General features: G+C 50.7%; 1 protein-coding gene across 1 annotated transcript; it reads left to right on the forward strand.

Moving 5' to 3' along the window:
* The first annotated feature begins 6,441 nt into the window (after positions 1 to 6,441).
* MAP1LC3B (microtubule associated protein 1 light chain 3 beta) lies at positions 6,442 to 14,848 on the forward strand. Its single transcript, XM_071567887.1, has 4 exons — positions 6,442 to 6,594; positions 9,011 to 9,066; positions 11,231 to 11,337; positions 13,275 to 14,848. Exons 1-4 carry the CDS (start codon positions 6,555 to 6,557, stop codon positions 13,447 to 13,449), a joined length of 378 nt encoding a protein of 125 aa, XP_071423988.1. The 5' UTR covers positions 6,442 to 6,554; the 3' UTR covers positions 13,450 to 14,848.
* Position 14,849: the final 1 nt, after the last annotated feature.

A 14,849-nucleotide genomic window follows, 5' to 3' on the forward strand; every position in this document is an offset into this window, starting at 1 on the left:
CCTCCATCCCTGGAGACAGGACACTTTGAAGACAGAACATTTCAGTAGAAAGGCTGAAGAATTATGCTTTGGTTTTTGTAATGTACATATTTTCATCTCAGATGTTCTTTTTTTTTTCATTATTTTAAGTTGAAACACAGCTCTTCTTGTCCTGGTTCTGTGATTTCCCACCTTCTTACTTTCTGTCTGGACACTCAGCAGATTTTACAGGATGCACATCAGTGGCTGGGCCCTTCAGGGGAAATCCAGAGCATTGCAGAAATGCTGATGATGACTCAGGAAGTGGTTTCCACTCTCTTGCTTTAGAGCAGAGCTTAGTGCCCTCTCTTTACTTGGCTGCCAACTGCCAGAGGGCAGGGTTGGATGGGAGACTGGGAAGGAATCCTTCCCTGGGAGGGTGGGCAGGCCCTGGCACAGGTTGGGCAGAGAAGCTGTGGCTGCCCCATCCCTGGGAGTGTCCAAGGCCAGGTTGGACAGGGCTTGGAGCAACCTGGGCTGTAGAAGGTGTCCCTGCCCATGGCAAGGAGTGGAACAAGATGTGCTTTGAGATCCCTTCCAACCCAAAAAAACAACGTATCAGTCAATCTAATGGTCATGAGTGCTTGGAACCACCTAAGACTTTACTGCACTTCTACCAGAAGTCCTTCCAGCTTTGGCCACAGTCCAGCCTGAGCAATTTAGCTGTGCCCAACACCTCCAGCAGCTCCTGTTGCAGAAACATTCCCCTGCTCTGGATGGGTCACTGGACAGGCAGGCAGGTGTTGGGGGTGCTGTGACTGGGTCAGGGGCTGAGCAGGGGCTGTGCAAGCCCAGGCAGCCCCCAGAGCTCTGTGGGTCTCCTCACAGTGTCAATACTGAGGGTGTTTGCTGAAGCCACAGGACTCAGTTAATATTTGAACACGTGAGGAATTGCTTAAATCCCAGGAGTATTAAAAATCAGTGGAAAACCATGTCACAGGCTGTGTTATTCCACAGTTTCCCTGCTCTGCCTCCCATGCTCACGCTGGTGTTACTGCTTGCCAAGAGGCTATGGATTTTTTGAGTGAAAAGTAGTACATAAACATAACTTACTGTTGCTTACACCAACTTATTTACTGTGTTCCATTGTGAAACCACCATCTCCCATTTAGAATTTGATCCTGAAGCCAAGAACCGTTTGCTGGAACAGCAGGAACAGCAGGAATTGATGTCAGAGTTATGGTACATGGCAATGTCTTAGGCAATACTTTGTGCAGGGGAAATTCAGTGAGTTTTTAGCCAAACATCCTGTGAAAATGATGGTTTTGTGACGAAAGTGCTCACATCTGTGTGGCAATTTAGATTTACCACCAAAAAAACAATAATACAGAACATGTTATATCCCATTGGGATATATCATTGGGTTATATCATTGGGAAATAGGTGGTCAGACAGAGAGAAGAGACAGGGGTTATGTTCCCACTGAGGGATGGGCTCAGCTGTTTTCAGACTTCAGAGAAAACCAACCCAGGCAAAATGCTCTCTGAGTGGCTTCTTTATCTTCACTTTTCTCAAATTACACTTTTCTACCCCCAAAATAGAGAGAGATTTTACCATTCTCTCCAATTCTTCCTAGAATTCTAGCTCAGGAGGTGATCCTTCCCCTGTACTCTGCGTTGGTGAGGCCACACCTTGAGTGTTGTGTTCAGTTCTGGGCCCCTCAGTTGAGGAAAGAGATTGAGGGGCTGGAGCGGGGCCAGAGAAGAGCAACGAGGCTGGAGAAGGGACTGGAGCACAAGTGCTGTGGGGAGAGGCTGAGGGAGCTGGAGGTGTTCAGCCTGGAAAAGAGGAGGCTCAGAGGTGACCTCAGCACTGTCTGGAACTGCCTGAAGGGAAGTTCTGGCCAGCTGGGGGTTGGTCTCTTCTCCCAGGCACTCAGCAACAGGACAAGGGGGCACGATGGGCTCAAGCTCTGGCAGGGGAAATTTAACTTGGATATCAGAAAAAAATTCTTTACAGAGAAAGTGCTCAGGCATTGGAATGGGCTGCCCAGAGAGGGGGTGGATTCCCCATCCCTGGAGGTTTTGAAACTGAGATGTGGCACTGAGTGCCATGATCTGGTAAAGGGACTGGAGTTGGACCAAGGGTTGGACTCGATGATCTGGGAGGTCTTTTCCAACCCAATCAATTCTATGATTCTGTGATTCTATGATTTGGAATTTGGGAATTGTTCAGAGGGTAGCCACCATCTTAAGGGAAATTTAAGAGGAAAACTTCCCAGAAGAGTTATTTTAAAGCATTACAAACGATTTGCTACAATGGGATTCTGCCTGCAAATCTCCAATAGCAGCTGGGTAATGGCTGCACACTGTTAAAAAAACCAAACCCACATTCATCTTCAGCTGAGCTGGGTCGATGAGAACAATTTGTGAGAAAACAACTGAGGGGAGGGATTTTGATTCAGGTTGGAATGCAAGTTGTTGTCAGCACAGTGTCCTTTTTATTTTAGGGGGGTTTCTCTGCATATTTCTGGTGAATTTAGTGCTGGCAGCTGCTGAGCTCTGAGCTGCCTTCCAGAAAGGTGCAGCACTGCAGAGCAACAGCTTCATCTCTTTGCTGAAAAAGCCTTTTCAGTTCCACTGTACCAGAGAAACGAGGGGATGGTTTGTAATTCTGAATGTGAAATACACTCATTTCATTGTGAGGCAGCTGATGCGTGGGGAAAATTAGGAAAAGTGGGAGTTTTCCCCCAGGGAAATGCTGAAAATATCAGCTAAGGTTTGGAGTCACTGCTCATATTGGCTTTTTAACAAAAAAACACACTCCAACCCTGTGGAAGATAGAACAGTTGGGAAAACCTGGGGTATTTTCCCTTAATATTTAGTATAGCCCAGTGTATTGGGTGTAGACAGGAGGATCTGAGCTGGAATCCAAACCCAGGCTGTGCTCTAACCTGCTTTGTAAGTTTGGGAAATCACATCTGCTTTGCTTCCTGAAAAACTAGAGCTGACAGGGATTGCCAAGAGATTATTTACCCCATCCTTCCCCCTGACATAAGAACAATTCTCCCTGAACTCTTCAGAACAGATGTTTTACTAATTTCTTGTTAAATACAAATATCCAAAGGTGATTATTCCTTTTTTTTCCTAGGGAATTTGTTCTGATGCTCAGCTATCCATACCCCTAACCCAATGCCTAGTTTCTGTCACCATTTCCAAGCTGTGTAAACTCATTATTTCTCCTCCTAGTCCCACCACATGCAGAGAAGACCTAATTCCCTCCTGCTTTGCAGCAACCCTTTGCATATTTGAAGAGGGTGTAGTGTCCCCTCTCGGTGAAGTCTCCTCTTCTTCAGCCTAAATGCTTTGTAAAGCACTGGGGATGGGGAGCTGTGCTGATCCCAAAGGCTGTGTCCATGCTGTCATCCCAACTGCTCCTAACACCTTCCTCAAATCCAGACTCACCAACTGTCTGTGCTGTCGACACGCAGACACGGGTGAAGGCTGAGATGAGGAGGGAAAGGTCAAGCAGGTCTGGGTGTGGATCTAAGTTTCCTTCTCACAGTCTCTGCAGATTATTTATGAGAGGAACATGTGATAGCCCAGCCTGTCAGCAGATCCTCTGAGTGTGGCTCTCCCTGAGCACCATATGGATGCTTTCAGCCCGAGCTGCAGCCCTGCTATCAGATGCAAACCACACGGCACACAGAGCTCGGAATTGTCAGCCCTGGCACCAGGACTCACATGCACACCCCAAACCCAGCACTCCAGGGTTTCACCAGGGCTCCTCCTGCTGCCTTATAGAATCATAGAATGGATTGGGTTGGAAAAGACCTCTGAGATCATCAAGTCCAACCCTTGGTCCAACTCCAGTCCCTTTACCAGATCATGGCACTCAGTGCCACGGCCAAGCTCAGTTTCAAAACCTCCAGGGATGGGGAATCCACCCCCTCTCTGGGCAGCCCATTCCAATGCCTGAGCACTCTCTGTGGAAAGAATTTTTTTCTGCTCTCCAACTTCAATTTCCCCTGGCAGAGCTTGAGCCCATCGTGCCCCCTTGTCCTATTGCTGAGTGCCTGGGAGAAGAGACCAACCCCCACCTGGCCAGAACTTCCCTTCACTCCACAGAGACAATTCCAAAAGCGTGGTGGAATTTTCTCAGCCTGGAAAATGTCCTAGACATTTAAATATTAAATAATTCTGTTGAAATTTGGGATTGCCAGTTTAAGTTTCAGGTGTATCAGCCTTCTGCTGATGGTCCACATGTCTCACCTGCTGTCCCTGGGCAGTGATGTGATGGATGGAGCCTTCACACACCTCAGGGCTGTTTTTCCTTGTGAGTCACATCTTTAATGTCCTCATAATTATACACCACCAGAACTGTATGACCCTGAATCACAAAAGGAGGTGATGAACCCTCATTCCTGTGTGTGAGCGCAGCTTCACTCCAACTCCAGTGCATCATTCCACCCTAAAAATGCAAAACCACTGATGGTCTCTGAGCTGGTTAGAAAACTCTCCTTCTCCCCGTCCTCCTGAGGACACTGCTGGCTGCAGCTCCCTGTTCCTTGGGTTGTACTGCAGGATCTGCAGCCCTGTGGCTGCAAAATCATCCTTAAATTTGAAAATACAGTCCCAGGAATGTATGTGAGGGAAATAGAGAGAAGGAGAGACTCAGCAGAGAGGCTGCAGCCAACAGCTTGTCTCAGAAAGCTGCTGAGGAGGAAACAGTTGGGCACTTCTAATCACAGCGCAGAATCTGCGACTGAAATTGTGATTTAATCAGCTCCACACAAACCACACGAGGCTGGGTGGTGGCTTCCAGGAGAACTGGAACACCTGCTCCTAAAATTTTGTTCCCCCCAATGTGAATTTTACCATCTACTCATGTCCACATGAGGGTAAACTGATGGCAAATCATTAAACTTGTAACTCTGAGTGGAGAAAAGTGCTTAAGAGCTCGTGTTGGTGAGGGGGGACGTGGTGGGCCTCTCCAGGGTGACCTTGGCTGTGAGATCATGGAATCAGGGAATCATGGAATTAACCGGGTTGGAAAAGACCTCCAAGATCATCAAGTCCAACCTTTAATCCAACCATTGCACTTACTAGACCATGGCACCAAGTGCCACATCCGGTCTCAGCTTAAAAGCCTCCAGGGACAAGGAATCCACCACCTCCCTGGGGAGCCTGTTCCAATTCCTGATTACTCTCTCTGTAAAAAATGTCTTCCTAGTACTGGAATAACAGGTTGGAGGGCACCTCAAGGATCATCTGGTCCAACCTTTCTTGGCAAAAGCACAAGATGGCTGTGCTAGGCAAGATGGTTGGATCTTAAAAGTGACCAACACTGCAGAACCCACCACTTTCCTGGGAAAATTATTGCTTGTTGTTGCTGAGGGTGGGCACTGTCAGGGTGTTCTGAGGTGGCCATGGCTGTGTGTCACTGAGGGGGACAATGGCTGTGTGTCACTGAGGGGTGACATCAAAGGGCACTGAGGTGACCATGGCTGTGTGTCACTGAGGGGAGACATTGTGAGGCACTGAGGTGGCCATGGCTGTGTGTTACTGAGGGGTACACGGCCTGGCACTGAGGTGGCCATGGCTGTGTGTCACTGAGGGGGACATGTCCTGGTACTGAGATCGCCATGCTGTGTGTCACTGAGGGGGAACACGGCCTGGCACTGAGGGCACTGAGGCAGCCATGGCTGTGTGTTGCTGAGAAGGAACATGGCCATGGCTGCATATGTCTCTGAAATGAGACACTGTCAGCTCTGAGGTGGCCATGGCTGTGGGTCACTGAGTGGGGACATCAATGGGCACTGCGGTGGCCATGGCCGGGTGTCACTGAGGGGGTACATGGCTTGGCACTGAGGGCACTGAGAACACTGAGGGGGTACATGGCCTGGCACTGAGGGCACTGAGGGCACTGAGGGGGTACATGGCCTGGCACTGAGGGCACTGAGGTGGCCATGGCTGTGTGTCAATGAGGCGCCCATGGCTGTGTGTCACTGAGGGGGAACACAGCCTGGCACTGAGGGCACTGAGGTGGCCATGGCTGTATGTTGCTGAGAAGGAACATGGTCATGGCTGCATGTGTCACTGAAATGGGACATTGTCAGCTCTGAGGCAGCCATGGCTGCGTGTCACTGAGGGGTGACATTGCAGGGCACTGAGGGAGTACTGGGATGGCCATGGCCGTGTGTCACTGAGGGGGACATGGCCTGGCACTGAGGGGGGACATGGCCTGGCATTGAGGCGCCCATGGTCCTGTGTCACTGAGGGGGGACATGGCCGTGTGTCACTGAGGAGGACATGGCCGTGTGTCACTGAGGCGCCCATGCCGTGTGTCACTGAGGGGCACCTGGCAGGCCATGCCCCCGGGCCGTGCCGTCCCCGCCGCACTCGGGATGGCCACGGGCCGGCCGTGCCGAGCCGTGCCGGGGCGGGGCGGGGCGGGGCGGCCCGTCGGTGACGCGCGGGCTCAGCTGACCGGCGGAGGGGCCGCGGCCGCGGCGAGGGGCGGGCGCCGCACTCGGAGTGTGCGCTGCTGCTGCTCAGAGCCAGCGCCGGGCCGCCACCGCCGCCCGAGCCGCCGCCATGCCCTCCGAGAAGAGCTTCAAGCAGCGCCGCACCTTCGGTGAGTGCCCCGGGCGGGGAGGAGGAGGAGGCGGGGGCGGCCCGGCCGGGGGGGATCCACTGCTGACAGCGGGCCCGCTGCCGGCCCGGCCTGCTCGGGGCCGGGGTGGAACCGAACCGCGTCCCGGCCCCCGCGGCTTGTTTACCCCGGAGACACCCCGGGGGGTTTGCGGTGCTGCCGGGGCCGAGCGGGTGTGGGGTGGCAGCGGTGCCAGCGCTGGGCTTGGGGTGGGGAGAGCTCCTCACGCATCCATTATGGACTGCAAAACTCCCAGGAGCCTGGAAACATCCCTGGTGTGTGTGCCAGGAGCTGGGCCTGCCCTTCCCTCCGGTGTCTGCTCAGTGTCCGGCGGCCCCTGCGCCGGTGGCAGCGGAATTAAAGCCCGGCTGGCAGGAGGAGCTGGCGCGGGGACAGGAATTGTGTCCCCGCCGAGCTGCGAGGGGACCGGGGCGTGTTATTGAGCACTAGCAAGGCATCGAAAAGAGCTGTGTAATGATGGCTGGGAAAATGAGATTAGTGCCTTTGGAGAAGGAACAGCCTTGCTTAGAGCGGTGGCAGGGCTGGTGTGTGTGCTGGGATGGGCCCAGCGCTGCGTTACTCGTGTGTGTCAGTGGGGTGGGCTTGGAGGTAACAAGAACTGGCAGCGTAACCTATTTCTGTTTGAACTATGAAATCCCGTACGTGAGATGGAATTGGTGGAAGTAATTGATCCAGATTTTCCTTTCTTTCTGCCTTTGGGTTAAAGTCAAGCTGCTTAAGACAGCTTTGTGATGTGCCCACCCTTGCCTTTGCTGTTGTGTAAATGTAAGCCCATTCCCTGCATTGAGCAGGGGAGAATCTCGGTCTAACAAAGTCTGTGTTTATGCTGCCCCTTTTTTTGGAGCTTTCCAAAAACTGTTGTTGACCCCATCGCCTGTCAGCAGCCTCTGTGGCAGGTATTAAGTTCAGCTAGGATGGCAGCCAAGCAGTTGCCACTGCAACTAATGTCGTCAGAGAACAGTGTTTATCTGTGTCTGACTGAGGCCTGATTTTGAACACACCACATACAATAATCTCCATGATTTGTCCGGTTCATGTTCCTCCTCCTCCTGGAGTTCTGCTGAATAACATTGCCGGGAACAAACCTGTTCCAGCTGAGGAGTTAGTGCGACCTCTCTGTGCTTGCCAGGTTGATATTGCTCTGGCTTACTCCCCATATCTCTTGTGTTTCGGGTTAATCTTAAAAAGTATTTTAATGAGGTAGAAATGGCTGCCCTTGAAGTGTTCCTGCTGGGCTGTGGCAGCCTGGCTCAGGATGTAGGATGTGGGATGTGGGATGTGGGGCAGGATGGCTTTCAGGTGAAGGCTTTGCATGCTCCTTGCATTAGTTCTGCTTGATTCACCTCCACCTTCAACCCGTGATTCACGTGAGCTGCATTTCCTCGTGGGAAGGCACACGGATGGATTTCATGGACACAAACATGGGCTAATGGACACTGAGTGATGTTATTGCTGAGTGATGGCACGGGCAGTGTCCTGCCATTAGCATTCCAGCGGGGAGCTGGGCTAAGTGCTTCCCTACCCCAGCAGCACCTCTCCCCAGGCAGGTGTGTGTTAGAGAGCCCTGATGCAACACTAAATCATCTCTCTGAGCGCTGCTTGTAATGTGGAGATGGCCTGGAAAGCCCCGTCCTGCTGAAAACAACAGAAGGGGTTAAAACTGAGTTCACTGAATCTGAAAGTAGGCAGGGGAGACGCAGCAGCCTCTGAGAACAACTGGCCTGTTTACTCTGCCTCGTGTACTTTAGCCTGGTGCATGATATCTGTTCTATTAATATTTCTGTCTGAGGAGAGGTGAACTTTATCCTGAAAACTGGCACAGAGAGGGGCAAAATGTCCAGGTACCCCAGGACCTCCAGCAGCTCCTGCAACAGTGGGTGTGGCAGAGTCAAAATAAACCCTGGAATTCGGTAACACAAGAACACACAGCGAAAGCTGACGCTGCCAGGCCTCGGCCAGGGCTGGGACTCGGATAATTGTTGACCATTTCCTCTTCTGGGATCTCACAGAAATAGCACAGAGTATTTAGGTGTTAACTTGGGTGGTGTAATTTGAGGCCATAAATCGATGAGGTTAAATGTCTGCCTCAGTGGGCAGAAAGTGAGGGGGCTGAGGAGGAAACGACCTCCTTTGACACTTTCTAGGAGTGCCAGGCAGGTGCACACAACACTTGTCACCTTGGGTTAAAGAGCAGAGGATCAGCTGTCACAGGAGAGGCTGTACTCCTGACAGAGCTGTCCCATTTGGAAACTGCTTTGCCTGAATTTCCTCTTCTGCCTTTTATCAACACACTATCTCTCTCTACAGTGGTGAAGAAAAAAGGCAGTAACAGCATTAACTGGGTGTTTTAACTGATTTTTAAAAAATTTTTTTGCAGAGCAAAGAGTGGAAGATGTACGACTGATTCGAGATCAGCATCCAACTAAAATACCAGTAAGTCCAGTTCTCTTTATTACTCACTCCAGTTTCCAGTCTCATGTGCTGTTTAGCAGTGAGAAAAGGCTGTCCTGAGGAGAGCAATTGAAAATGTGGCCGTTCAGGGTGGCTGAACCTGAGTTTCAGTGAGCAGCAGTTGGTGTGGTGGAACAAGGTGCTCCCTGGGGCTGGGGGAAGAGGTTTCTGCTGTGTTACAGTTTTGTGTTCTAGAAAACCACACCACAGCTGAGCTCTGAGGTACTGAGTGCCCAGCTCTTCTCTCTCAGTGGTTTTCTTCTGCAGAGGCTCACCAGGAATACACAGGAATGTCAAGGCAGGTGTGGATTTGATCACCAATCCGTGCTGAGAAGGACAGAAATGCTTTTCTCTTGTGAGAAAGGGGACTGTGCTTGAGGTCTCCAGGAGTGCTGCTGGGCTATCAACCCCCCCAGCTCACCTTACAGAGCACATCAACCCTCACCTGACCACTCTTTAGCTGGATGTGTATTTTATTTATGACATTCTCATGCAAGGCAAAGGCATGGATAATGTTCTGTCATTGATGAGTTGTGCAGTAGAGAGAACTTAGTTGTACCCTCACCTTGGCTCTGTGGTGAGAGCTGGGGATCCCTGTGCGTGGAAATTCTGCTGTGAACCAACTGCTGCAAACACTCCACGGTCCCTGTGCAGGTTCCCTGACAGCAGAACTGCAGAAACAGAAACCGAAAGGGTTCCAGCCGTCCTTTGGCTCTGAACTCCTGCACCTCAGAGCTGCTGCTGCTGTTTTGCTGTGCTCTTGGGCAGGGAGACAAGCAGTACTTTACAGCAGAGGTTTTCTGACTTTTTTTGGAATGTTTCATTTTCCCAAAAGGCGCTTTCCTAACAAATCTGTTTCCTGACCAAAATTGCTTTTTCACTCACCTTTCACAGCCCACTTGGCTGAAGTCCCCAGCTCTGACCACAGACTGAAAGCTGTTAATTTATGGCAAAACTCTCCTTTTAACTCACCCATGGACAGAGTACAAGCAAAAATTCCCAGGTACCAAAGGAACTTGCTGGAGATGTGGTGGTGCCAACTCCCAGCTGGAGCCCTGCTGGGCCAGGCACTGCCTCGTTAGTGTCATTAGCAGTTCTGGGTGAGATAAGATGGCAATGTCACACCAGATAGTAAATCCCTCCTGTGCTGTCAACATCCTTCATCCTGCTGTTGGAAATATCTATTGGTTATGGTCTGACTTCTTAGAAATACTGTGGGTTTGTTTTCCAGAGAGAGCCAGCATTTGTTCAAACTGATGTCAAGCTCTTTCTCTGATAAACTGGCTCAGTGTCTCCTCACCTGTGCAGCTTTTTAATATCAACACAGCCAGACCCCGTGAGCATGGAAAGGATCCAAATGACTGGTGTCACGTTGCCCCTGTTGATTTAAAACCAACAAACCCCACGTGGCTGTGGAAACAGGAGCACACAAATCCTGAGATCATTTCTTAAAAGCAGGAACTGTGTTTGGTTGCTGAGCAGGGTGTTCATTAAATTGGGAAATTTGCAGGTTCCCAGGGAATTAAGTGGTTACCACACAACAATCCTGGCAGAATTGCTGGTTACTCAGCATGCTGTCATGAGGAAATTCTGTCCTTAATTTGGAGATTTGAGGGTTTAAACCCTTCAAAAATAGCTTTAGAGTAACTGTGGAAGGTGAACAGAACAGCAGAATCATCTGGAGGTGCAGTTCTTAGAGATGGCCTGAAACTGGCCAAATTCTAGTGCAAACAGCTTGAGCTGGCACCTTGCCCCTAGTCAGCCACTGCTTTGGAATAGAGGGAAGTGGGCTTGATCTTTCCTTGGATTTCCTTGGGTAATTCAGTGCTGGATTAAATGATTGCAGCAAAGGAACTGTTCTAAAGCTGCACTGAAGCTGTGGAGGGTGCTGTAAAATCCCTGTGTGTTCCCCCTCCATGCAGTGACTCCTGCAAACAGAACAGAGGAGCACATGAAGATAATTTAATTATCATAGAAATGTAAATTGTTGATGTTGGAAAAGACCTTTAAGATCATTGTTTCTTTTCAGATTCCAGATCCTGAATTTACAAATGAAGGGAAATGGAGCTTGGAGGGGGGAGATGAAGGCACCTGGCACTGTTCCTGCCTTTCACATCTGCTCCTTTCTTTTTGTCTTTCCTCTTAGGTGATCATTGAAAGGTACAAGGGAGAGAAGCAGCTTCCAGTTTTGGATAAGACCAAGTTCCTGGTGCCAGATCATGTCAACATGAGCGAGCTAATCAAAATTATCAGGTAGTATGCTGGGATTTCAGTGTGAGCTGCATCAACCTCAGATTGTGGTGCTCTGTTAATTCCCTACCTGGTGTGGCACTTGGGAGCACTAAATGGAAAATTCCCATACTTAGCACTAGGGAAAATCCAGGGGAAGGTGCTTTTCCTTTAGCTTTGCTGGAAAATCCCACTCTGAAAAGAGCTGAGCTGTTAGTGTGATTCCAAGAGAAATAACTGGTTCCCAGGGCTGTAGGAGGGAATCTGGGGCTGTGAATCCCTGTCTAACATGGGTTCTTCTGGCCCAGGGCTCCAGCACTTCCTGCTTGGCTATTTTGGAATGCCTTCTGAGTGTTCTGCCATGGAGTCCCCTCTGGAGTGGCTGCCTCTTCCTACCCACTGGGAAGGGGAGTTTGGGCTCGTGGCCAGGGCTGCTTAGGGATGGTGTTGGCATCCTTTGGGAAGGGAGGTTTCCCTCAGTGCCAGTGCTGAGACCTGGAAAACCCCGACTCAGGCCAGTCTGTCTGCCCTGGCTGTTTGCACAGAGTGGCTTGAGCTCAGCTTACAGGAAAGGCAAAGGGAAACAGCCTTGATGTGGAAGTTGTGTGGCCAAAATTGTGGTCAAAAGTTGTGCTAGAAGTGCATCTGTGCTGGCTCAGCAGGGCTGTTGGAGCAGAACGAGTTCTCCAGTGGTAACTGGGAAGTGAGCAGCAGACCAGTTTGCTTTGTGTTGGTCACGGTGTAGCAGAAGCTGGTTCGTGGAGGCCACAGGTGTGAAAACTGTCCACAAAAACTGTCACAAGCAAATCCCAGCTCCTCCACGAGTAACAAAGGGAAACAGGGTTTTGGAGGCAGGAGCCAGGTTGCTCAAGTCTTCCAGAATATCTCAGGAACGTGAAAGGCCCTGGGCAAAGAGTTTAACTCCAAGCTGAAGGATTTTTCTACCTTTTTTCTTTGGCTTTACTGTTAATAGATAACTTGGTACCAGCTAGACTTGGGCCTCAGCCAGCTCCAGTGGTGCACAGCAAAGCCTGTCCTTCCCAGCCCTTGGAGAGCTGCTGCCTTCCCCCAGCCTGCTGTCTCTGCAGCGATTAGAGCCTGGTTTTGGAAGGGTCCCTGTCCAGGGCTGTGGCTGGGAGCTAAATAAATCCTTGTTTCCAGCTGCTGCTGCCCCTCAGCAGCGAGTGGAAGCAGCAGGAAGCTCTTCTGGTCTGTTCTTTCCCCTTTCTTTGGCTGCAGCTCCACATACCCAAGTTCCTTTTGCTCACTTGGTTTATCAAGTTGGCAGGAGAGCTCCTCTCTGCAGAGTTGCTTTCCAGGAGGCAGCGTAGCAGAAATACCCATTTCCCCCCAGCTGGAATGATCAGTCTAAGGGAAACCCAGGAATTAGCTGCTCACTGTGTCGTTCCCTGACCTTCCCACGTGTTCCTCCTGGGAGGGAGGAGAAGGACCAAAGTGCTCCAAGGTTGAACTCAGGCTGTTACAGAGCTGGTAGCAGAGTGAGTTAATTTAAGTTTCCCAGGTTTTTGTAAGGAAGGTCTGTTTGTCCACCCTCCCTGTATCCCCACAGATCTCTGGGTTTCATCCCAGTGAGATGCTGTTGAGCTGCAAGCCAAAGGTCCTGCAGGATGTTTACTGGTTGTACTGGGATCACCTTGGCCACGGGTGCCTCTTCCTTGTCCCTCCAGTTTATTGTCCTTGCAGAGCATCACTTTTCCCACCAGTAAGGGCTGTCAGTGGATACACCTGACTGGATTTAGTGGATGGATTTAGTAGATCTTTGGGGTGGGCAGCAAACCCCTCCTGCAGGGGGAACATCAGTGAAAGGTGTGGAAAGCATTCCCTGATTCTGTGATTCCATGATACGATCTTGCTGCTCTGAGTGTCGGAGGACTGTCCTTTGCCATGGCGAGTGGAAATGCTCACTGTGCCACTCCTTCCCCCTCATCCCCCTTTCCCAGGAGGCGCCTGCAGCTGAACTCCAACCAGGCCTTCTTCCTGCTGGTGAACGGACACAGCATGGTGAGCGTCTCCACGCCCATCTCCGAGGTGTACGAGAGCGAGAAGGACGAGGACGGGTTCCTGTACATGGTCTACGCCTCGCAGGAGACCTTCGGAGCGCGACCTTCCGCCTAGGACACGCCCCGGGGCGGCTCCCAGCCTCGGATTCTGGTTGCCCCTTGGCCATCACCCCCACTCTTCCCCACACACCCCCCAGGGAAAGAACCGGATGTCACCTACGCTCTCAGTCCTTTAGCATAGTCTTGCTTTAGCAGGTGTCTCATCTCACCTTGCCTTGTTTGTGACAATTAAACAGTTCAGACGAGCCACCTCCAGCTTTGAAACCTGCTGTTAATAATATTCCACACAGGCACATTTCCATGTCCGGACCTGCCGAAAGGAGCCCAATTGTGCATGTGGCAATTGCAGAGAAAGGGACACTCGATTGACTTTTAACAAGCAAACAGGCACCAGGGAGGAGCTCAAGTGTTTCCTGTGAGCTTGCTGCAAAATCTCCCTATGATTCCTTAAATTTTTTTTTTTAATGGGAAGGTTTCTCATGAGAGCAAATGCATTTTAACGTTCCAAAAGGGGAGCTTTGTCTTCTGCAGCTCCATCAGACTCGTGCTGCAGGGAGTAAGGCAAGTGCTTGGGGTGAGCTGGGGGAGGACAACTCTTTTTGTCTCTGGTTTTTGGGCACTGCACACTTAGGGCGGTGCCCGTTTCTGGAATACTCATACCAAACACCACAGCTTTATTGTAGTCTTAGGAAGTGTCTAACTATAAAATACACACCTGGACAGGTAACTTTGAAATAAACTCCAGTCTGTTACGAATTTCCAATCCCTGTGTGTTCAGTGAACCACTGCTGTTCATCTGAGCTGGCTTCCAATGATCCATATGATCATCCCCCCCCCCCAGCCTGGAGGTTTGCCATTCCCTTGCCTGGGGGTCAGGGAGAAGCAGCTCAGGCCTGGGAGTCGCTGTTGAGAGCTGAACAAATGAATTTGGGCATCACTGGAGCCTCCTGGCACTCCTGGTGTTGCTGCTGCCCCGAGCAGGGAGCAAGCTGTGCAGAGGAGAGTTATCCCGTAGGACAAACCCATGTTTTCCTCTAGTCGTTGTCAAGTGAAGCGTAGCGGGACGAGATTCCCGGTGTATCCGGTGTGTGTGCACTAACTCCGCGTGGCACTGGGAGCTCACGTACTCTAACGGGGGAGAGAAGCAATACTACTGCGTCTGGCACTCACCAAGTGTACACGTCGTACCTACCACACGTTGTACCTACTCCACCTCTTTGCATGCATCTCCTCCCCAGGGCCTACTGCCCTTTTTTTATTGTCCTTTGTGTTTTTACTCCGACGTAAACTTTTCGATGCAGCTTGTTCTGTTTAGTTTTGTTCGTGTGAGAACTCGTTTAACTCATAACTGACCGTACTTGTAATTACGACGTGATCGACTGATATTCCTGTACAAATGTTGCTTTTTTAAAATTAATACAGTGCTGATATGGATGGATTACATCCCAACTTAAT

Source organism: Pithys albifrons, chromosome 12, assembly GCF_047495875.1.
Source record: "Pithys albifrons albifrons isolate INPA30051 chromosome 12, PitAlb_v1, whole genome shotgun sequence".
Taxonomy (NCBI): domain Eukaryota; kingdom Metazoa; phylum Chordata; class Aves; order Passeriformes; family Thamnophilidae; genus Pithys; species Pithys albifrons.